General features: G+C 42.6%; 1 protein-coding gene across 1 annotated transcript in view; it reads right to left on the reverse strand.

Annotated features, from left to right (window-relative positions):
- Positions 1 to 21,439: 21,439 nt before the first annotated feature.
- LOC143933495 (transmembrane protein 272-like) overlaps positions 21,440 to 25,894 on the reverse strand; it is a 136,540-nt gene continuing 132,085 nt past the window's right edge. The window contains exon 7 of the mRNA XM_077456413.1: positions 21,440 to 22,085. Coding sequence (XP_077312539.1) covers positions 22,017 to 22,085 — 69 coding nt within the window. The 3' untranslated portion in view covers positions 21,440 to 22,016. The remainder of the gene's footprint in view (positions 22,086 to 25,894) is intronic.

Raw genomic sequence — 25,894 nt, forward strand, 5'->3', positions numbered from 1 at the left:
CAGCATTAAACATTTCACTTGTTGAGAAAGATAAACAATCTTTACAAAATTCACTACACTTTAAGTGGGTAGATCATAGCCTCCCATATCTGGGTGTGCAGTTTACTCCTAGCCCCTCCGATTTATTTGCAGCTAATTACCCAGCTATATTAAAAAATATTACAAGGTCGTTATCTAATTGGTCATCAATGCCGTTATCATTGTTTGGGAAAATCAATATCATAAAAATGTCTGTTCTTCCGAAATTTTTATATTTATTCAGAACTCTCCCGATTCATATTCCTGCATATTTTCTTAGGCTGATTCAACAAAAAGTAACAAAATTTACTTGGGGGAAAATAAAACCCAGACTTCACAAAAAAACACTTGTTCTCCCCAAAGCTTTGGGTGGTTTGGGATTTCCAGACTTTAACATATATTATAAGGCAGCTCAATTATCTCAATTAACAAAATATCACTCTTCTACAGAGATTCCTTTATGGGTCCTCATTGAAGCTGTAGACTGTGATCCTCTTCCTATAAACATATTATGGTTACAACCTGCGGATCGTAAGTCTATAAATAACCCCATTTCTAAGCACTCTCTATCTATATGGGATAGGTATAGAAATTCACATGATCTGCAATCTCCACAAAATCCGCTATTATCTTTCCACAAGAATCCGACTTTTTACCCAGCCTGGAAATATCCCAAAACCTTTAAAGCTTGGTCTAAAGCTGGTATCACTTGTCTATATAATTTAACTTCAACTACATCAATAAAATCTTTTACAGATCTATGTGAATTATATAAGCTTCCACAATCAAAAATATTCAGATATCTCCAAATCAAAATTTTTTATACTCCTCTTCTCAATTTAAATGTAAACTTACATAATATTTCTCAATTTGAAAGATTTTGTCTCAAGGAACCACATGCTAAAGGTCGTATTACATCATTGTATACACAATTGATATCTAATTCTAATACTGTTATACCTAAATATGTGGCCAAGTGGCAAAAAGATTTGGATTGTATGATCGATTTTAGGTCTTGGTCCAACATATGGTCTTTCACAAAATCTTCCTCTATAAATATATTGGCATCTGAATCATCATATAAAGTTCTCACACGCTGGTATTTGGTTCCTGCGAAAATCGCCAAATTCTCAACAGACAACACTGGCCTCTGCTTTCGTGGCTGTCCAGAAAAAGGTACCTATATACATACCTAGTGGCATTGCTCAATTGTACAATCATTTTGGAAAAAGATCTTTCTGATAATTACAAAATTTTTTGATCGTCCAATTTTTCCAGACCCAATTATAGCTCTCCTTAATTTAAAACCAGCCTTTCTGAATCAGAAACAATTCAAATTAGTTCTTACACTCCTGATAGCCGCAAAGCAGACTATAGCCAACGCGTGGAAAACAGATGTGGTGAATATTGCAGAAACGAAACGTAGAATGAATCAATCTTTCATCCATGCTAAAATGGACGCTATAGATAAAAAAACAGATGACAAAGTTTGATATAATATGGAAACCTTGGATTAAATATTATACATCAGATAATATTGACAACCGAGTTTTATTGTTATGGTGATTAAGATTTTTTATAGAATTACAACATTAGCTGATACATAAAACCTCCTCCGGAGAATTATTCCCTCCCCTTCCCTTCCTATATACCTTTTATGTTCTTCCCTTACTATATAATACTTACTATAAACATACTTTAGAAGTTATGGTCAAAACTTTAAAATCACATATTTTCTTTTAGACATATTTATATTTTCTTGGGATTAAAATGTTTAAAACTCAGCTATAAGAATGTTTTCAAATTCTAAAATATATAAGGCCATTTATTGTCATTTCCACGAGAATATCTTGAAATTCCTCTTTGCTTTGTATCATCCGTACTTCAATATGTCTACTTTTTATTTCTGGTATCACATAATTTGTCTTATATTCTGTACATGTAATTTATTTTAACATAAAATAAAAACTTTTGAACGAGAAAAATAATTTCAGGGACACTTTTTTCTACAAGTGCTATATTTAGAGAAGCTGAGATCCCCTATGTTCCTCTATACATCACAATAGTAATTACAAAATTAAATAAGTACTAATAATGGGGCAGAACAAATATGAGGACTGTGAGATTTCCTTTAGTTGAAATAACAAAAGTGTGCCAATTCTAGAGCTGGTAACATTGAGGATATTCAGCATAATTTTAAAGAACAGTTTTTGTGGGTAAGAGGCATAGGGGAGGAGTATGGATGGTATAAAAGTGGGAAGTGTGTGCAGGTGAGGGAGAGGAATGTGGAGGATCTAACAGTGGGCACTATGTACAGGAGAGGAGTGTGGAGGGTATGGCAGAAGGCACTATGTACAGGAGAGGAGTGTGAGGCGTATGACAGTGGGCAGTATGCACAGCAGAGGAGTGTAGAGAGTATGACATTGGGCACTATGTATAGGAGAGGAGTGTGGAGGGTATGACAGTGAGTAGTATGTACAGGAGAGGAGTGTTGGAGGTATGACAGTGGGCACTATGTATAGGAGAGGAGTTTGGAGGGTATGACAGTGAGTAGTATGTACAGGAGAGAAGTGTGGAGGGTATGATGGTGGGCACTATATATAGGAGAGGAGTGTGGAGGGTACGACAGTGGGCACTATGTACAGGAGAGAAGTGTAAGACAGCGGGCACTATGTACAGGAGAGGAGTGTGTAGGATATGACAGCGGGCATTATGTATAGCAGAGAAGTGTTGGAGGTATGGCAGTGGGCACTATGTATAGGAGAGGAGTGTGGAGGGTATGACAGTGGGTACTATGTATAGGAGTGAAGTGTGGAGAGTATGACAGTGGGCACTATGTATAGGAGAGGAGGGTGAAGTAATCTGGGAAGGAAAAATGTAAAGGTTTGTGGAAGGATGTTTAGGGACTGCGTAGTGGTTAAGCGGGCTATACATGGATTGAAATTACACCAATTAAGCAGAGACCAGCCATAGTTGATCTATGTATGGGCTAGCTGGTTTTACACAAGTCAACCTATTAACCGACTTGAGTACAACCAGCCTGTCAGGTTTTCCCCAAAACAATCAGTGCTGCCAGCTATAGTTAGCAACACTAATCATTGTATTCACTGGCAGAACACAATAACACTGCAGGAGTGATTGCCCCAATCCCAGGTCACCAGGCGAGAGGGTGTGTGGGAACAGGCTGGGGAGAGATACTAGTCAGTCCCTGGGTAGGCACTGGTAAGTATCAGAGCCAGATACACACAGGTTACATACGCGATGATCGTTAGAGCGAGAGCAATAATTCTAGCACTAGACCTCCTCTGTAACTCTAAACATGTAACCTGTAAAAAAATGTAAAGCAACGCTTAGTATACAACAAAAAATTGTGCTAACTTTAGTGTTTTTTTTATGAATGAAACAGTTTCTTTCCAAAAAAAGTTTGAAAAATTGCTGCGCAAATATCGTGTAACATAAAAAGTTGCAAAGACCTCCATTTTATTCCATAGGGTGTCTGCTAAAACAATATATAATGCTTGGGGGTTCTGAGTAATTTTCTAGCATAAAAAAATGATGATTTTTACATGTAGGAGAGAAGTCTCAGAATGGGCCCGGGTGGCAAGGGGTTAATTATCATAAGTAATATACAGATAATTATTATGAGCACTGTGAGGTCATCCTCTCAGTCTGCTGCAGAGTGTTCCAGCTTGTATTTAAACTGGCTGCCCTGTATGCAGCTGCTGACAGGCGGCGCAAGTAGCCCTGTGTCTCTGGAACCATAGATGATAGCAGCCCCATATTTTAACCAGGAGTGGGTATTTAGCTACCTACCCCCCAAATTTGGGGCCTCTGTGACTCCTGATCGCCGAGCTACAATCCTCGAAGTTGATCTTTTTTTTATATATACCCTGTTTCCCCTAAAATAAGACCTAGAGTGATTGTCGGTGTTGGCTGCAATATAAGCCCTACCACCCAAATAAGCCCTACTCTGTTTCCTCAAAAATAAGCCCTACCCTGAAAAGAAGACCTACAAGGACTTTAACTAGGGCTTATTTGGGGTGTAGGGCTTTTATTGCAGCTATCACCGACAATCACACTAGGTCTTATTTTAGGGGTAACAGGGTATATGTTAGAAGGCCAGTATGGTGGCCTGAATTTATGGGAGGAGCCCGGAGGAGTAATTGATCAGCCCGTTTAGCTGTGTTCCTTATCAGCCAGTATGGTGGCCGGAATTTATGGGAGGAGCCCGGAGGGGTATTTAATCAGCCCATTCTGCTGTGTTCCTTGTCGGTTCCTGTGTGCAATAGTTACTACGTCACAGATATAGGGCCGACTATTCGAGACCGTTCGATAGAGTGAGTGCAGTGTTCGTGAGTTCCGTGTTCGTGAGTTCCGTGTTCGTTAGAAGTCCTGTCTTTGTCCTCGTGTTACAGTCTGGTTTTGTCGTCGTGAGCGTTCGTGTATTTGTCTGAGTGTCGCAATACTCGAAACTTGCCGGTGTCGTACAACGCATCTGGTCCGGCTGTCGCAGGTAGGGCTTCGGCTCCCATTTCTCATTTCATGATATTTTATGTCACTAAACTGTGATACGTTGAACTCACGAACCACTCACTGAAATGTCACCATCGTATTTTCCGATATCATCTCATGCATCCGTTACCTCTAAACATTTGTGCTCCTTACTTCTCGAAAGAAGTCGTGGACACCACATCGAGCATTTCATTTCACAAACCTTTCGCTAGACCGACCAAATCACTGGTCTCTACTACAACGTCCGAATCGTTCGGGTCATTTCGCAAATTCCCAATCAGACGTTCTAAATTCTAAATTAACCAGATCATTTCAATCTTTTCATCTCATTTTCATTTCATTTCACGATGTCGTTGCACGCTCTCGTTCGAAAGAGATCGTGGTCACCCGTCCATGACACCACATCGAGCATTTCATTTTCAAAACCTTCCGCATACTGACCAATTCACTGGTCTCTACGTCCGAATCGCTCGGGTCATTTCAAAAAATCCCAAACAGATGTTCTAAGGTCTAACTAACCGAAGAAACGTCGATCAGTGCAATCATTTCGATCATTTCAGTCATTTCGGTCATTGCAATCACCTCGGTCATTTCAAACATTTTGATCATTTCAAACATTTCGATCATTCCAACATTTCGTTCATTTCAATCATTTCAAACATGTCAATTACTTCAAATCATTTCGATCATTTCAAATCATTTCTTTCATTTCATAAAAAATCGTGGTCACCCGTTCATGACACCACATCGAGCATTTCACTTTTCTAACCTTCCGCATACCGACCAAATTACTGGTCTCCACGTCCGAATCATTCGGATCATTTCGAAAATTCCCAAACAGACGTTCTAAATTCTAACCGAGAATTTCAATCATTTCAATCATTTCGATCATTTCAAACATTTCGATCGTTTCAGTCATTTCGATCATTTCAATCATTTCGATCATTTCAAATCATTTCATTTCATTTCGGTCACGAATCGCGCTCCGATTCGAATCTAGTCGCATCTCCGATGCACCAATTCATTCCGGTGTGCCCCAGTTGTCGGCCTCATTTCAATACATGCTCCGGAGACGGAATCGTTCGCAGGTTCAGGCTCGGTTTTGATTCTTGTCTTCGTCATGGCATATCATTTCTGGTCACTTATCACGCCCCGTTACGAATCCTGTCGCATTATACCGATGCACCGATTCGTCTAGGCGTGCCCCAGGACAGGCCTCATTTCAGTACATGCTCCAGAGAACAGGGTCACTGTCGATTCTTGAGCGCAGCCATTGACCCCTGTCTTTGTCATGGGTATCATTTCGTTTCACCTATCACGCTCCGACACGAATAGTCACGCCTATGTTCTAATTCGTCTCGGAGTGCCCCAGGACTGGCCTCATTTCAGTACATGCTCCAGAGTCCGTTTCGTGCTCAGTCGCAAAGTTACGGCATGGCGATTCGGGCCTCTATCATGGCGGATTCACTAATTTCACTGTCACCTCCTGCACCTCGGTTCAAACCCAGTTATTTTACAAATTCGGGTTCTAGCCAAGGGGCCGTGCTCTTTTGGCCTCATTTCACTAATTGCCTCATTTCAGTACATGCTCCAGAGTCCGGCTCGCTGTCAGTTGCGCCGGCGACACGACCGAGCTGCGCCTCTGCCATGGCAGGTTCTCATCAAAGGCAACATTTCGTTTATGTTTGTTCAGCTCATTTCATTTCATTTCATTTCATTTAAAAAAAAAAAAAAAAAAAAACGGGAACAAGAGAAAAAAATAAATAATAATAATAGAAAAAAGAGGAAAAAAAGGGGGGAAAAGAAAGGAAAAAAAAAAATATAGAAGAAGAAAAAAAAAAAAAAACCCATTTCATTGTGTTTGTTTGTCTCATTTCATTTCGTTTCATTTCAAAGCTCACCACTCCCATTGGAGTCACCATTTGGCCAGTTGTCTGTGACAGGTATGGAGTTCTCAACTGGTTTTGCCTTTGTGTTTACAGGTCAGTCGAGTCCAGTAGCACCCTCCATGCACTGATTCGTCTAGGCATGCCCCAGTTGTCTTGATCTCATTTCGTTCTGTGCTCCGCAGTTCAAGCTCATCGTTAATCATAACATACCAATTCTTGTCTATATCACGGCAAACATTTCATTTATTTCATTTCACATATTCATCGCTTACCAAGTCGAATCCACTCAAACCAGCAACGCATTAATCCGCACCCGTCATTTCAGCCTTACGGGTATAACTCAACAATTCATATCGGATTCATTTCATGTACTCCACGATCGTTTGTGTCAGATTTTTCACATAACCAATTCATAGGATTCATTTCACACCTAAATCCGATTCATATCGGATTCATTTCGCACGCGTCCAAGTACAACTTTGTGCAAGCTTGTTGCTAGCACGCATCCAATCACAAACGTCCTGCAGTCACCGCAAGCACATCTAGGCATAATTCCCTGCAATCGTGGCAGACTCACATCCAAGCATAAACTTCTTGCAATCGTTGCAAGCACGCATCCAAGCATAGACTTCTTGCAATGGTTGCTAGCACACATCCTAGCATAAACTTTGCAGTTGTCGCTAGCAAGCCCCAGGCACAAACATAGTACTATCCTTGCTGGCAGGCAGTTCTGGCTGGCTCAGTGCATTGCTGGGTAAGGCCTGGATACTTTCCTAACGTACGTAGTATAATGGGGTGCTATATTGTAAGTAGGTTGATCCAGGGAGAAATCTGATTGCCGCTCGAGGGGTCAGGAAGGAATTTTTTCCCCTGCTGTAGCTAATTAGAGCATGCTCTGCAGGGTTTTTTTGCCTTCCTCTGGATCAGCTGTGGGGATAGCATTGGGTGTGTTGGGTTGTGCAATGTTGTTTGTCTAAATTGTTGATTTTGTCGTGGGCTGGGTGGACTCTTTTCAACCTAGCTAACTACGCATCCTAGCATAACTTCTTGCAATCGTAGCAAGCACGCATCTTGGCATAACTTATTCAGTCTTTGCAGGTCATACTGCTCACAGCCCTGTGTCCGGACGCCTGCGACACCACCGAGTCCAGCCACCACAAACACATCTCCAGTGACGTTAACTCCCTTGCTATCATTGTGAGCACACATTTAAACGCAACACTTGCTATCACAGCTAGGCGCGCAACTTAGCATAACTTGTGATCGTTGCAAGCACTTTTGTTGGCACTCAGCCACACATCATTTTCAGCGGTACTCATTTGGCCACTTGGCCCCAGTGACATTTTTCATACGCCACTCGCCATTCCTGACGCTCATTCCTCCTGTTGGGCAGTTGAGTTCAGCTTCCGTTCTACACCAGAGGTCGAGTTGCCACACACAGCTGGCTTCTTCTCATAACACTGTCAGGCTATATCTAGCCAGCATCCGACATTTCTATCCTTACAGGACCCCGTGAGCCGTCTGTTGATGGCCCATACAGTAAGATCCCCTCTAACTGGTATCCAGAAACATCTGCCCGTAGCTAACGCTAGACGCTTGCCCATCACAACTGCCATCTTTAGGGAGATGTAGAACATCCTCGCACGCCAGTTTCCCCCTTGACAAGCTGATCCTATCAGGTCAGTTTTTCAAATACTTCACCCACACACAGGGGTATACCTAGAAGCAGCTTCAGTCTGTTTCGAGTATGCTCAGTTCTGCAATATGGTCATTCCCCAGGGTTGATCTTTATGTCATGCATCCTCGTCTTCCCCTCCCAGATTCAGGGCCCCTGTCAGACCCTTAATCTGGATGCCACGGATCTTTCAATATCAGAGGTTCCGTACTACGTAGATCGGTATATCATGTTCATACCGTCTATCTCGCCCCTATCACCCCAGCTAGTGACAGATGTAGCGACCATCACAGGCTTTGCTGCAATTTTTGGCCACCATCAGGCAACCAGCAGAGATTATCGCAAAGACAGGTCTAAATCCCTAGCAGTCATGTCCTTCCTGTGTAGGCCGGTACAGCTGTCGTTATAAATTCAGTTTAAAGTTGACTATACATTGTTCCTGGCCTAGAGCAATCTCGTAGCAGATGCGCTGTCGAATTTGACTGGAGCCGATCCAGTGTCAGCCATTGTCCTTGGTCGGTTTCACCTAAACCCCGGTTTAGTACAAAATCTACAAACAGCGACCAAGCTCGTAAACGTCTCACTTTCTCGCAACATGCTCAACCTACCAGATGGCCTGGAGGGCCTTCAGAAATTCTGGACACACCACTCCTGTGAAACTTCCAACATCAGGCAGTTACTGGCCTTTCCCTCATACTGTCTTACCTAGCTGCCTATCCCATAACACTGTCCGGCTATACCTAGCCGGCAGGCAACATTCCTTGTCCTTGCCGGACCCCGCAAACCTCCTTTATTCATGTCCCACGCTGGTTGAACCGTGCTTCGTGAAGTCCAGGAAATCCAACCGATGGTCGGTGACAAATGCTTACCTGAACGGGTGACATCCTTAAGGGTATACCGACCATCCTGACTATCCCTTCGTTTGGTCTCTCCCCTAGCATGGTCATACAAGCAAAGTTCACCTGCGGTAATCCAGCAGGCCGAGAGCTATGTAGACGCTACTTAGCCTAATACAAAGATCACTTCGTACTTCACCTAGCGGTTTCAAAGAGCAGCAAGTAAGCTCCAGCGTAGACATCCACTTTACAGAATCGGTAATAGCGGGTCCCCAGACAATGTCATTGAATAGCTAGGCAGGTAGGAGTCTGCCTGCTTCACCCAGTACAGCCACAATCCTCAGGTGGAAATGGCTCAGGCATCTATTAAACTCACTCAGTGATCAAACTCGATCTACGTTAGACCAAGGCACACTTTCAGGTCTATTTCAAGTGGTAAGTTTATGTTAACCCTGTTTGTCATCCTTATCCATACCGGACATAGGGCTCTGGACCATAAGTTAGAAGGCCAGTATGGTGGCCTGAATTTATGGGAGGAGCCCGGAGAAGTAATTGATCAGCCCGTTCAGCTGTGTTCCTTATCAGCCAGTATGGTGGCCGGAATTTATGGGAGGAGCCCGGAGGGGTATTTAATCAGCCCATTCTGCTGTGTTCCTTGTCGGTTCCTGTGTGCAATACCCACCCTCCCATCCCCATTTTAGGGCATTTCTCAAGGCATCATACTCCTCACAGAGTACTCATTTCACTTCATTTCATGTTCATTTCATTTAATCCTCATTTCTTATCTAGGGTATGCCCCCTTATTTTGGTATACCGTACGTTAGACCAAGGCACACTTTCAGGTCTATTTCAAGTGGTAAGTTTATGTTAACCCTGTTTGTCATCCTTATCCATACCGGACATAGGGCTCTGGACCATAAATATATATATATATTTTTTTTTTGGGGCAAATGGGCCTATCTTGAGAAAGGGGCCTGGAGCTGCAGCTCCAATAGCCCCTATGTTAATCCGGCCCCGGAGACAGTTCACACATCTGCGGAGTGGATTGCACAGGAGTCCTGTGAGTCTTTGGCTCCATTTCAGGTCCAGATTCAGGCAAAAATTTGGACCAGATTTGTCCCTGAAATGGAGAACAGAGACGCACCGGACCACTGCTGTCAGCCGCATCAGTTTTTAGTGTGAACCCAGCCTAGATGCAATCAACATACAGCAAACTGCTCCTTCATCATCTGTGACAGGTTAAGGTGGGTACTGGATCAAACTATGTTGCTTAAACTTAATGTCAACCCAGCCATCAAAATCTGATATAAATTGAACATGTTAACCATTGAGCCTTAACCCCATCTAAAACAGCATTGAGTTTTGGGACATTTGTAGTCTACTCCAACGTATTTTATACATCATTTTCTTCAAGACAGATTTGTATACATGTATTTAGGAAAAAAATAATTTTCATATTTTCCCAAAAGCATCTTTTTACAGTATGTAATGTTCAAAGTCCCAGATATTTACCTCAAAATGTCATTGACAAAGTCGTCTGATCAGAAGAATAACACTTAAGGGTCGGTCCACACTGCTGCAATGCGGGAACCCTGCAAATCCACTGCAGGTTTCCACATCACATGTTTCCTAGCGGCAGTTCACACTGCCCTATGCAAACTTCTGGGAGTGTCAGGTAAAAGTTAATGACACCCCCAAATCAGGTTGCATATCGCAGTGCAATCTGCAAACTCGGACAGGAATCGGATCGCATGGGCGTTCACACATTCAGCTGTGGACAAAAAAAAGGGTCCTGTGCGAGTGTGATGCAAATTCAGTAATATGATCTTTATGGCTAAAAATCGCATCACACAGAGATTGCATGTGATTTTCACTGCAGTGCGAATCACATCCGTTCTCTGGCATCGCACCAGTGTGAACCGGCCCTAAGGCCCCTTTCACACATGCGGATGGTATGTCTGTATTTCATCCATCCGTTTGCGGATGAAATACGGACATACATTCATCCCTATGGGATAGTGGGTGTCTGCGGATGAACATCCGCAGACACCCGATTTCGTCCGCCTCCGCAACAGTCCGATTCTGCAGACGGAGGAAAATCCTATTTTTCTATCCGTCTGCAGAGCGGATCGGACGAACACGGACACACAGTCCGTGCTCATCCGATCCCCATAGAGGAGAGCGGAGAGCTGACAGGGCAGTCCCTGCACAGCCCTGTCCGCAGCTGGCTCAGCGGGGACAACGGAGCGATCCCCACTGAGCGAGCGGATCTTAATGTGATTTTTAGGTAACATAGGATAATGGTTAAGCTTAACTCAAACATTATCATCTTCCTGGTAAGCTTTTTGTCTCCTTTTGATGTTACAATGTAATGCATGCATACAAAAAAAAAACGATGTTTATGTAATTGTTGACATAATAATAATGATGAGATTGAGCTGGGTTTGCTTGTGCTCAAATTAGTATGACAAAGTTTTCCCATTTATTGCGATTGCTAAAATCTTGAATGACTATGATTTTTTTTTTTTTTTTGTGAGCAGTCAGGTAATCCTAATTCATTTCACATGTAGAAAAAATGTACAAAGAACTTTGAGCACCACTAAAAGCATTACAAAGCCGCCCACCTACAGTCCAAAGCACATATTGGGTGCTTGCATTCAGACAAGCTAGCAAAAGCAATTCAGGAGGACAGAACGTAGAAGCGCCACACTCCAGAACAGGAAAAGACAGGTGAAGATACAACTTCGACCTAAGCTCCCGCTGTATAGTGGAGGGGTTCCAGTGTGTGACGCTTCCACCATCTGTCCAATGTAAAAAAATTAGGATTCTCTTTTTTTCTTCATCTAGATCAATTTAGGGAAGACCTGATCCAGCCCCACCTCCTGGAGCAACTGATAATTTTTATAATTTTTATAGTGATCTATTGCTGGCTGCTGATGCTCCATGCAATGACATGCAATGGCTCTTGAGCACACACATTAAATGAATGTGGCTGCAAAGATGATACAAAAGATCAGCAGTGCAGTGCAATGCAAAGAGGATGACACAAAGTGAATACAGCATTTAAAAAAAACAAAAAACACACAAACAGAATACAGTACTTAAACATACTTGCAAAAACTGAGGCCTGCTGGGTAGAGTGTGCTTGAGGGGTTGATTCGCTAACTTGGAGAATGCAAAATCTGATGCAGCTGTGCATGGTAACCAGTCAGCTTCTAACTTCACCTTTGACAATGAAACCTGGAAGCTGGCTGGTTTCTATGCAGAGCTGCACCAGAGTTTGCACTCCAATTTTAGTAAATCAATCCCTAAATTCCATCCAGTTTATATATAGTTTTACTTCATTATAGTCTAAAGGCACCGGCTGCACAAATGTATAATTATTTTGTATAGTAAGAATGTTTATATACGCATTTCAGCTGTGTATTTAGCTGTCTGTCTGGAATTCAGCATAAGATAATGATTTATAAAACTTAAAAAAAAAAATTTAATAAAACGAGTAGTAACAATGCAATTTTCTAACAGTTAGTGCCGTTCACACTACCGCGACCTGGCCTTGTCAGGCCTGACAAGTCGCGCTCCATTCTGTGCTATGGAACCGTTCTAATAGGAGCGACTCAAGTCGCTCTGACTTAGAAAAAGTTTCTTGTACTATTTTTGGGGCGACTTGCATTGACTTCTATACAGTAGTCGTTTTGCAAGTCGCTGCTGAAGTCGGGTGCAGGTCGCGTCTGTGAGTCGCGCTGCAAGTCGTGTCGCCCCTGTGTGAACGGGCACTTACTAAAAATCAGAACAGTTTGAAATAACCCGATGGTAAACATTAGTAAGAGTTGGGGAAGGTTGTTGTGAAATGCCATAATTCAGCATATTGAAAATAATTTCCTTGGTAATAAGGTGTATGGATTACTCCAGGAAATAGTGAAATAATGTGCAAGTAATAATTGGTCTCTAAAGTTGACATGTATAGGGTCAGCTGGAGACCTCTCTGTATCTGACCAGCTACTCTTACTATTCCTTGGTAAAGCGAAGTGGTTCAATTTGTACAATTTAAAGAACAGTAGCTTCTGTGGTATTTACCTTTGCTCCAATTCTATCCAGGAAGGTAAAGGCAGAGATGAAGGTATATTGCAAGCCCAGATTGGTGCACTTGAACACCAGAGGAACAAAAGGATGAGCAAAAACCATCCATCTTGAACACCTTTCTTTGGCCTAACAGAGACTATGCAGAGGACCATCTGTTCTAGGAAACAAATAGTATGCCCCAGATATGGGGACACCCCGGAAAGTACAGTCCCCCCTAGTTGTTGGGAAAAGACCGCCCATTCACTTGAAGAGACTGACAAGTAATGTCAGGGACTACTTGGTTTAAAAAGACCATCTGGATGCCAGGAATAGAGGAAGTAGCTGAAAAGCATTCTACAAACCCCCCTGATGTGGAAGGGGGAAATCCCTGACAGTTAAGGAAGATTAGACTGACACACAGGATGTATTTTTTTTTTTACTGAGGATTTAAGCTGAGTAGCCTTGTGCACTGGTGACCAAAAGCTATCATTTATAGATCACTACCTGGTCAAAGCTTGCAAGGGTTAGGCCCTCTGCAGGGTTCTGAATACAAGGGTCCAAAAAACTGACCCTCTTCAGAAAAGGCCTTTTGAGCATTCTACAATAGGGATACCAGGAAAAGGCACTAGGGTAGCCACATAATACATTGCTCCAAGAAACAGCTGATCTCTCTGAAGGACACCAAGCGCCAGGTCCGTGATAGTGTAGGAAAAAGCAGAAAGCATCACTTCAAAGAAGAGGGATACTGAGGGGTACCAGGTATCATAAGGGATTTAACAGTACCCACAAATATAAGATTCTTCTGGAAAGGGGAGTGGGAGCCAGGATGAGGTACTACTATTGCATTTGGGTGGCAAAAATATGAATGCAATCTATACACTGGGGGGAGAATGTCTGGGGGAATCTAGGATGGAAAAGGACCTGGGGTCCTAGTAGATGATAGGCTCTGCAATGGCATGCAATACCAAGCTGCTGCTAACAAAGCAAACAGAATATTGGCATGCATTAATAAAGGAGATGAACTCCAGAGATAAAACGATAATTCTCCCGCTCTTCAAGACTCTGGTCCAGTTCTGGGTACCAGTCCTCAGGAAGGCTGTACTGGAAATAGAACGAGTACAAAGAAGGGCAACAAAGCTAATAACGGGTCTGGAGGATATTAGTTATGAGGAAAGGTTGTGAGCACTGAATTTATTCTCTCTGGAGAAGAGGGGGGATATGATTTCAATTTATCAATACCATACTGGTGGCCCCACAATAGGAATAAAACGTTTTTGCGGAAGGGTATTTAATAAGACACGTGGCCACTCATTAAAATTAGAAGAAAAGAGGTTTAACCTTAAACTACGTAGAGGGTTCTTTACTGGAAGAGCGACAAGGATGTGGAATTCCCTTCAGGTGATGGTCCCAGCGAGGAGCATCGATCTTTTAAAAAAACTATTAGATAAGCACTTGAATGACCACAACATACAGGGATATACAATGTAGTACTGACATATAATCACACACATAGGTTGGACTTGTGTCTTTTTTCAAACCTCACCTACTATGTAACTAAAGTAGCTGACAATGACAAAGGATCCCAGAACACTAGGAGGTTAGGAATACATGGGAAGTTGCACTGTTTAGTGCAATAGCACCAGAAAGACAATAAGAGGGAAATTAAAAAAAAAGTGGTAGAGGTATGCTAAGCACCCAAATGTCAAAGACAAACCACTAAATGACCAGCGTTGATGTGCACACAGACCCCCACTGGTAGACGCTGGGACACACCTTCATGCTGAAGGCTTTTCAGAATTGTTAGCCGATAATTGGTTTTGAGCCCTGCAGTCCGAGTGAGAGATAGGATTTAAAAGACTTACAAAGTACCTAGATGAAAAAGCAGAATTGAATAGCAGACCTTCTGCATTGAGGCAGGATCGCACTCTAGGCTAGCTGTGGTATTGTTAATCTTGGAGGCAGATTCTCCAGAGTCACTAGAGAAGTCACTATAGAAGTATGGGCTGAGGTCACCTGTGGCAGCCAGACTGTGTTTTCTTAGAGAAGACATTTGCGCTTGCAAGGCGGTATTCAAATAGGCGTTATGAGAGGGAAAGCCTCAGGCACTCACAATGCTAGGCAACTGATGCTGATAAAGATTATTTGGCAAGTAATATAGACCAGGTATCTGTAGATTGGCAGTGTAATAGATTGGAGATTGCCATGGTACTTCAGAAACAGGAATGGGATGTTTCCTTCATGCTGAAGGGCAAAAAAAAAGAGCGTGGAGCACATACACACATTGCTCTACCCAGAGGACGTGAGCACTAAACACTTTACCACTATAAAACTAGAGGTGGCAAAAACTATAAAAAGGTGTCCAGCAGTGCAACAGTGAGGAAGCTCCCAGTCCCTCTGCCTTAAAGGCATTAGTCACAAAATGAGTCTTAACAGACACTTGGGGCTGTGCCATAGTATTGGAACTGAAAAGAGCACCTTTCCTCACTTTTTATTTTATTTGTGTGTGTTTTGTCACTTCACGTTTTGATGAGTAGGGTGTCGGTCCTCGGACCAATCCTGAAAGTCTTGTGGGAGCGCGGACATAGGCCTTCTGGCTTGGTCCAACCTCCATTGGGGGGCCTACCTTCGGGGAAGCCCCATAGTACCAAGTACCTAGGAGGCTCTGTTTCGGCAGTCCTCCTGGGGAAAGGAGGCCGTCTGGCTTCGGCTAGACGGCCACTGATGAGTCTGGTACCTCAGTCCCTGTCAGGAGCCTAACGCCCCGGGGGATCAGGGTATGGTCCTTCTTTATGGAGGACGTCAGACACCCGTCTGCACTTTTTCGTGTTTCACTCTTTATGTGTGTGCACTTTTTTTATGCACCGGGTGGAAATTGTTTGGGTGTGTTTTGCACGCCCTGGGCTTTTTCAATCGAAAAATTGGAACGGAAAAGAGCACCACGGCTAACTGGCACAGAACTTTTTGGTCCTGGAAAGTGTCACAATGCATAGATAAGTGCCTGAAGGTCACATTTCAGGCTAGCCTTGCACATCTAGTACAGTATCGAGATCAGGGTATATCCCTGGAGCTGTACAGAGTGGAGCCTGAAGCTGAGGGAGCCGGGGCGGTACATTCCTAGAAAAGTGGAACTACGTGCACACTACCCTTGCAGGGGTGCGAGGATCCGGTGAGTAGGGACCCTTTAGGGGGAGCATTCAGATTTCAGGAGCACGAAAGTCACCTTTATATATTTTTTCTATTTTTTGGATTTTTGATTAATCGTACGGCCAACACCTTATGTATACAGATCTGCACATGAATTACTAATTGTTTGGACAATCTTTTATGCATATATACTTTTCACAAGATTGCTGTGTGTTTTATGACATTGGTTTTTTGCTTGAGCACTTTTTAGGTGCTACGGACAACACTATTATTAACAGCACCCTTATTTTTCACTTGTTTCGTTTTATATATATCATTTTTGGGATAACTTTCTTTCATAATAAGTTTTTACATGCGTTTGCACGTTAGTCACTGTACTGTTTGGCTATATAACACTATATTGCACTGGATATTATTTATATATGTATAGTACACCCTGCTAGGGATTAAGTACTTTCTTATTTGATGATTAACTGACCCTGTGATTATTTGCTCATCCTAGCTGGTATTTAATACCATACAGGTTTTGGGGGAAATTGGTTAACACATGCACTAATATAGGCACTAACACAAAATATAAGTATACCTATTTTTGTGCACACAGAGTGCACTTTTGTTTACATCACTGCATGTGTGATATATTTTTTACCTTTTCCTTGTAATAGGTACACGCACTGTTGGTGTATATAGTGCATTATTATCAGGTTTTGTTATTTTTTCTTTTTATAGCACTGCATATTTAATACCCTAAATTCTTCCTACAATAGGCACTTTAGCCATAAGCAGGTTATATGAAAATATCTAGAGCATAACAGTAGCATACGCCCATAAAAAAGGTAGTGCCATTGACCCCACCCTAAGTATAATTCTTTATGTAAGACTCTGGTATAGGAGTTTTATTTTTAGGGGAGGCTGCAACCGAGATTACTTACCTAAGCGCGGCTTTTTGTAAAAATTAAAAAATATCATGTTTCACTGTGGGGATGGTGTTCTTTGGGTGATGTGATGTGTTGGGTTTGCGCCAAACATAGCCTTTTCTTTGATGGGCAAAAAGTAAAATTTTAGTCTCATCAGACAAGAGCACCTTCCTCCATACATTTTGGGAGTCTCCCACATGCCTTTTCACAAACTCAGACCGTGCCATTTTGTTTTTTGCTGAAAGTAATGGCTTTCTTCTGGCCACTCTGCCATTAAGCCCAACTCTATGGAGCGTACAGCTTATTGTCGTCCTTTTACAGATACTCCAGTCTCTGCTGTGGAACTCTGCAGCTCCTCCAGGGTTACCTTCGGTCTCTGTGCTGCCTCTCTGATTAATGCCTTCCTTGACCATTCCGTGAGTTTGGGTGTGCGGCCGTCTCTTGGCTGGTTTGCTGTTGTGCCATGTTCTTTCCACTTAATTATATGATTTGATGGTGCTCCTAGGGATCAAAGATTTGCTTATTGTTTTATAACCTAACCCTGACTTATACTTCTCAACAACATTGTCCCTACTTGTTTGGAGAGTTCCTTGGTCTTCATGGCAGTGTTTGGTTAGTGTTGCCTCTTGCGTAGGTGTTGCAGCCTCTGGGGCCTGTCAAAAAGGTGTGTATATGTGATGACAGATCATGTGACACTTAGATTGCACACAGTCGGACATCATTTCACCAATTATGTGACTTCTTAAGGTAATTGGTTGCACCAGAGCTTTTTATGGGCTTCATAACAAAGGGGGTGAATACATATGCACATGCCAATCATCAGTTTTTAATTTCTGAAAAATAGTTTTATGTATATATTTTTCTAATTTTACTGATCCAGCACATATAATTCAGATTAAAGAAACATTGAACTAAAGGCTGTAATGTAACAAAATAGATAAAAAGTCAAGGGGTAAATACTTTTGCAAGGCACTGTAGGTGACAGCCTTGCGAATCTGAGAAACCGATGCCTGATGCTGAAAAAGATCATTACAGTGGATGTAGACCCGAAAATGTATTTATTTATTTTTTTGATATCATATCAATGATTTCCTATCATTTGAGCCCAGTCATGCCAAAAAGGGTTAATCCAGCTCTGAGCAATCCTCTTTTATTGTTCAGCGAGATAAATCTTGACAAACAGAAAAATGTCAAATCCTCCCCCTTGCTGTGAGTGACAGGTGATTTGCATATCTCGTGCACTAGCCTAAGAGACGTGCATTATTTTTTAATTCCCTCCTCCACTCCTTTCTTCTGCTGCTCTGCAAGGATTGGCTGTTCCACACCTCAGCATGATTTGGCATGCTGAAGTCATGTGGGGACTTTTCTGGGTTTTGACTGGATGTTGGTGATCATAGCAGAAATTCAGTGTAAGAAATACACAGGGGAAAATGCATGTTGATAAGGGGAGTGTAAAGGTGGGCGGGGAGTCTACTGACATCACGACTCCACCCACCAAGCCCTGAAAAACAGACCCACCCACAAAATCTGCAGTTTTACAGGTCTCATATCAGACAGAGGGAACACATTTGACAGATAAGTATACATGCAAGAGGTATGTATATCCTTCTAGATAACCACTATGACAGTAGTTTAGAAAGGATGAGAGTGAGTTTACATCCACTTTAAGCAAAAACAGACACCTCACCAGACCATAGGCTCAAATTATGACTTGTCGAATTCACCTAGCAATGGTCGAGCAAGAAATAGGGCCCCCCCATGGGAACCCTCTGAAACAACAAAGAGGGAAAATGAAAAAGAGCCAAGAGGCAGACTCCCAAAGCATGTACTTTGTCAAGAGAGTGGACAGAAATTTCTTTGGGATGGTTCAGCACAGGACATAAGTAACATTTGTAGCCTTAAATTGTTATTAAATTCATTTTTTTATTAACATATCAAACATTTTATGCTTACCTGCTCTGTGTTTGCACTTCCTATGGGGTCCCACCAGCAGGCTTGCTCCTGAGCTGCACTGCCTGTGTCTGAAGACAGACAGCATGGCTCAGCCCCACCCACCCACCTACCTACTCATAACAGGACTTGTGCCCCACTGCTGCCTTAATTCCTGTGATAAGAAGAAGAGAGGGGAGGGAAGAATGTAGCCGGGGCAGTGCTGGAACTCTGATAGGCTCAGGTAAGGGTTTAGAGAGTGAAGAGAAAGATTTAGTTAGTGGGGTATTTTTTGTCTTAATGCAGGGAATGAGATCTCAGCTAGTTCAATTTATCTTAGAGAGAAGATTAATCTATCTTATTTATTTCCTTGTAAGGCAGTATATTTGCAGCAAAAGCAAAGCCAGAAACCAACAACTCAGGAAGACTGGACAGCAGGGGTTCATTTGTGACCCCTGCTATCTACAGCCTCTGAAAGGACAGATTGAGCCCATAAAATCAGAAAGGCTGTTTGGCCACAGGGCCGGCACAGTGCCCAAAGGGTTGGCAGGGAGTCAAACATTGTGCATCTGTCTGGGTACTAGGGGCCATGGGTTAGAGACAATCATCCCATCTGGAGCCATGTACTTAGTTGACCTAGCAAGGTCATCTGACCCCTTGTTCCTGCGCTTTTAATCGGCTACGTGCCATGCAAACTGTCCCCAGAGGGATAGTCATGATCTTTTCTGCTTTGGAGATAGAAGCCTTCTGTGCCCAGTAATATAGGCTGCTGAACCACAGAACACTGTGCTGTACTGTAGTAGCCAGGGGAATATGGTGCCGGCAAGGAGATACATGCCAAGGGAAAGAAAGTGGCCTGTGCAAGTTAGCATTAATAACCAAGGTGTTCATCCAGCTGTCCTTTGTAGCCCACTATTAATACAACTTTCATAACCATTTAGTTGTAGAAACTACAAAATAAAACTACTCAGCAACATGTATCAACAAGTTATATGCAAAAAGCCAAAATGTCCACGTGGGTTTTTTTTTTCAGTTTAATCGTTTTTATACATAATCTTCGAAAACTTGTAATACATATACATAGATATATTTTCAATGGATATATAGTACATATATTTAAAGAAAAATAAAGCCATGTATTCTGATACATCTGCTCTCAGTTATTTAGATCAGACTTTTTTCATCTTTTGCTTTTAGTCAAAGAAATAAAAAAAAATCTCTCTTCAATTAGTAGCTGCAAAGCCTGTATTATTTTAACATAATTCTTTCTATGTGCTCATAAACCTTTATACACTATATACAACACAGCAAGTCAAGGTCTGTAGCACAGATTCATACATCTACTTTACACCGGTATATCGATTTTATAAGAGGATTTCCAGGGAAAGGAACATTTCACATCAATTTTCTTGATGGCTTTAAAGCCAGCTGACCAGTAATTATAGCTCTATGCAATTGGCTAAAGGAGTTAAAGTGGCTGTATACCCCATTTTTTTATTTTTACCTACAGGTAAGCCTATAATAAGGCTTACTTGCAGGTAAAATTAATAACTCCTAAAACTGTATGGTTTAGGAGATATTTTCTATGCATGCAGCCGCTGATGTCACAGGTGCATGCGCTCTGAATGCCCCAGCTGAAGATCCGGCAGCGCTGCCAGACCTTGCCGGGAAGAAAACTCCTGCGCGTGTGCGAGGGAGTGACGTCATCGTGGCTCTGGCCACTTGCAGTGCAGGAGCCGCTAACACGGAATACAGGCCAAGGGCAAGATGTCAGCTCCCTTGGCATGGACCGGACACCGATATGGGGGCTTCGTTCTGAGGCAAGTATTTGATAATGAGCTGCATACTAGGTCATTATACCTTTGCCTTGCAGGGTTTTTTTTTAATGTGTGGGTTTACTTTAAAGGAGTTGTAAAGGCAGAAGGTTTTTTATCTTAATGCATTCTATGCATTAAGATAAAAACACTTTCCTGTGTAGCAGCCTCCCCAGCACCCCCCTAATACTTACCTGAGCACCATCTCTCTCCAGCGATGTCAACAAATGTTTAAGTCATCTGGGACACTCCTCCTAATTGGTTGAGACACAGCAGTGGCGCCATTGGCTCCCGTGGCTGTCAATCACTTAGTCAGCCAATCAGGGGAGACAGGGGGTGGGGCCAGGTCATGGCTCAGTGTCTGAATGGACACACAGAGCTGTGACTCGGCTCCAGTTTCCCCATAGGAAGCTGCTGGAGGGAGGGGCCAGGAGCAGCAAAGAGGGACCTGAGAAGAGGAGGATCCAGGCTTCTCTGTGCAAAACCAACTCCACAGAGGAGGTAAGTATAACATGTTTTTTTTTTAAACAAGACTTTACAATCACTTTAACTCCCAAACCAGGAAGTCCAAGTGGGGGAGTCCCTCCCAATACATAGATTGTCTCAAAATTCAAAACATTCGCTAGGTTTTTGTTTTTTTGAATGAATGAATGAATGAATGGAGTTGTACCAAGCAGGCCCCACAGGGAAGATCTCAGCACAGTGGGAATAAGTAACTATGTGGTTACATATAGTAATTGAAGGAAAGTTGCAGAGCTGTAGGTGGTTTAGGTCAGCCCCTTCCTCCAGGTCTCCAGTACTGTAGTTTCTTCTGTAAATCAATCCAAATACACGCATCAGAATGGTTGGTGGCAGTGAACATGGATTACATATGTTTTGCCAGCGAAACCTCATTCGTTTACTGGCTTATAGGGAGAGGGCAATGGATACGTAGCAATTTGACATCTAAATTCTAAAGCAGCATTGCTATATTTGACATAAGGGCAGTCAATGGACTCTTTATGTAGCAGATACCACGATGAGAAAAAAAAAATGTATTCTTTGTATTGATGATTTCTGTATTCACTTCCAATGCAAATTTAACTTCAGATTCTAAAAAAAACTACTTCTTAACACTCTTTTTTGACCTGCTGGATGAATATGCCTATTCAAAATTTATTTCACCATTTAGAATAACTTGAAATAAAGAAACGATGTTCTTGGCAACCTCCCTTCCTGTTTTACTTCAGAGCTTCTTCATCTTCTGGAGAGTGGTTCCCGACAGGAGTTTCTATATCTCCACCTGCCGCCTGAAAAGAGAGACTAGTTTCAATCTATACATTAATGCAGAAATATATGAGATGACAAAATTAATTACAGTGTTACTAATCCCATAACTCTAAAATCAGCGTGCATATGCAGCAAAGCTAGTTATTCTCACTGTGGACCCTAAGGGGTTAATCGGCCACATTGTGTAAAAAGGCTGTTTGATCCTGTCTTGTCTGACGTGACGGGAGTCACTTTGGAAGGGGGTCTTGTGGACCCCAGCTTACCTTTGCAAACTCGTGAAACTCTTCGTCCAGCTCCCCTGGGCCCTACTATGTGTAAGTTACCCTGTGTGTTTATTAGGGGCACAGGGTGACCGAGAACTCCAGTCTGATCTGCACTAATGAGCCTCACCGTACAACCACACTGGACTCAGCATTCCCTTTTACCCGTTATCCAGGGTCTTATATGTGTGCTTTGTGTTGGAGGAATGAAGGGGCTCTTTCACTTGGGACATTAATATTTTTGAACAATATCCCTCAAGAATATACGACGATAAAGTTCACCTTTCATCAGAAACCATTTGTAGATGGTTTTAGGTGGAGAGGGGGTTGCTATGCGTTTGTTAAGTGCCTGTATCCCATTGTTCTATTGTGTTTGTCAGCCTTGGGTAAAAAAAGATGTGTGTCTGAATCTAGTCTACCCTGCCCTGTGTCATTGTACAAAGAAGGGGGGATTGTTCTCTGAGTGTATATCTCTGTACCCATGTTCAAATAAACAGTTCATATTCCAGCTTTGCAGCCAAACGAGTCCTGCCTAGTTCTTGGTTGGGTTGTAATATGCGACTATAATATCTAATATCTATATTCAGACTGGAAGTAGTATATGACGGAAGCACTCAAGCGGAGTGTGGCACTTTCCGTTACATCTGATACTCCCATTCTTTAACTGTACAGCCCTAGGAGGCACTCTGCACATGCTCAGTTTGCTGTGTATTGCTAGACAGGTTTTGTTTTGGGAAGGTGCATGTGATCAGCACAGGGCCAATCAGCACTGTCCAGGCAGGGGGTTAGTGGTCATGCAGCTTCATAGGACAGTCAGAAAAGAATGAAAACTTCCCCTACAAGCTTAACCACTTCCCGCCCGCCATCAGTCTGACACACTGCAACCAACTCCAATCTAGGTAAAGAGTCTCTGATGGAGACTCTTTAACATGTGATCAGCTGTGTCCAATCACAGCTGATCATGGTGTAAACAGGAAAAGCCGCATAACGGCAGGTTTATCAGCACAGCCCCCCCCCCCCCCCCCGAGGATTTCCATCCAGGACCACCAGGGACGCAACCAGGACCACTAAGGATGCCCACCACTTGTGACCACCAGGTATGTCCACCAAGGACCCATGGCCACCAAGGATGCCACCCAACAGTGTCCATCAATGCATCAATGCCACCTATCGGTGCCCATCAGTGTCAAAAAGAGCATAAAAGATGGATCTCAAACTCTGACAGTGTCAAACAAAAAAAAATACGAATTTGTCCATGTGGACGGGGTACCTCCACAACTGTGCTTCTTTACAAAAAGATTGGGAAACAAGCGTGGAAGGGGACAAGTAGTTGAAGGGAGGACCAAACCATGGTATTTAATTGCTGAATAAATCTTTAATAGTACAAAAATCTAATAATAAACAGGAACCCATATTTTAAACATGGGCAGTGTAAACCACCCCTCTAAACACAATAAAATTGGTTAAAATAAAGAGACAACGTTGTCACTTTAAAAATCACACACAGGATGCCACTGTAATGGTGCAAACTAACTTCACTATACACTGAATATGAACACTTCCATATATCAAATCCTTGATGGTCTGTGAATGGGTGATAAAGACACAAAGCAATACTTGTCCCTTACAAGGCTTATTACATGCTAATTGTGTCCCATATGCCCATTTAGCAGAGACCGATTCATGGACAGATCATCCGTGGCTATCTGATTTAAAGGGAAGTATATTGCACTGCTGAACACCACATTTGCCAAGGGCAGCAATAAAATACTTGTATTGATGCACTTGCGGCTAAATGAGTGCCCATCAGTGCCATCTATGAGTGCCCAAAATGGCGCCTATCAATGCCCATCAGTGCTGCATATCAGTGCCACCTATCAGTGCCACCTCATTGGTACCATCTCATAAGTGCTTTCAGTGCAGCCCCGTCAGTACCCATCAGTGCAGCCTCATCAGTGCCCATCAGTGAAGGAGAACAATTTTGTAACAGAAATGAAGAGAAATTTTTTTATTTGTTATTTGTTTAGCTGTAAATAAAAATCACAGAGGTGATCATATACCTTCAAAAGAAAGCTCTATTTGTGGGAACAAAATTAAAAGAAATTTGTTTGGGTACAGTGTAGCATGACCACGCATTTGTCATTTAAATAGCAACAGCGCTGAAAGCTGAAAATTGGCTTGGGCAGGAAGGGGGGAAAGTGCCTGGTATTGAAGTGGTTAATCCATTGTTTTGCCGACACTAATAGAAGTCACAAGACTGCTATATACTGCTGAGAAAAGGTATTTCGCATTTAATGCAGGTAAGGTAGGGACTGTAGGTAACAGGGTGCCTTCCTGGGGCCTGCAGCTTATGCATGTATTTGCAAATGTGTGCAACTAAACTCCTGTTTTTAACGCATACTGTTAGACAGGTCAATTTGGTGGGTCACAGGCTGGTCGGTAAGATGAGCTTGGAAATTCTTTGGTTTTATTTGACATGCGTTCGCCCTCCCAGTGCTCCCTGCTGTAAAGAACAGTTATAGGTGGAAGCAGTGACCATTTGTTGTATTGTTGATATATTGGTCAGGCAATGCACTGACACCTTTGTTATGTGCTGGGTGTTCAGTGTGCTCCTGCGCCTTTAGGAGGAGTGGACTCCCTCCAGTCACTTGCCCTCCATCTTTTCATTATAATGCATGTGCTCCCATTGTGGAGACTCTTAAAAGTCAGGAGGTAGGGACTGCAGGTAACAGGGTGCCTTGCTGGGGCCTGCAGCCTACACATGTATTTGCAAATGTGTGCAACTAAACCGCTGTTTTAATGCATACTGTTAGGCACGTCAATTTGGTTGGTCACAGGCTGGTCAGCAAGTTGAATTTTGAAATTCTTTGGTTTTCTTCTTCAGAAAAAGTAGTAGCTGTTGCATTGCATGGCTCAGAATCATTTGGTGCATAATTCATTGTACATGAAAGCTAAACAATCTAAATCTGGGTATACACATGTAGCAGATGACACTTTGGACAAAGCGTCATTCGACTGTAAATTTAGTTTTTGCCTCAGAACGGTAATGAGGTTCTGAGGGTTAATTATGTAGGTTAACATTGACATCAGTTTGGCTGGGCTGTGTTAGCCCCTGTACACGTGGTCGGAGAATCCATCGGAATGTGTCCTATCGGACCATGTTGTCGGATAATCCGACTGTGTGTGGTATGCATCGGACTGTTTCCGTCGGAATATCCGTCGGACCAAATTTTCCAACTTGTTGGAAATATTTTCCGACAAACTGGTCCGATAGGACATACTCCGATCATGTGTAGAGAATTCTGATCGGACAAAGTGCCACGCATGCTCAGATCAAATTCCTACATCAAAGCTATTGGCTACTAGCCTGAACGTAGTCCCATCGTAACAAAATTACGTCATCACGTTCTGAAAGATCGGATTTTTCGACAACTTTGTCCGACCGTGTGTATGCAACAGTTTCGGACACAATCCGATGGACAAAATCCGACGGATTTGGTTGGCAGAATGTCCGACCGTGTGTACGGGGACTTATGCCCCATACACACTATCAGTTTTTCTGCTGAGTT

The sequence above is a fragment of the Lithobates pipiens genome, unplaced genomic scaffold (assembly GCF_037356315.1).
Source record: "Lithobates pipiens isolate NorthernLeopardFrog02 unplaced genomic scaffold, aLitPip1_a1.2 Scaffold_10, whole genome shotgun sequence".
Lineage (NCBI taxonomy): Eukaryota > Metazoa > Chordata > Amphibia > Anura > Ranidae > Lithobates > Lithobates pipiens.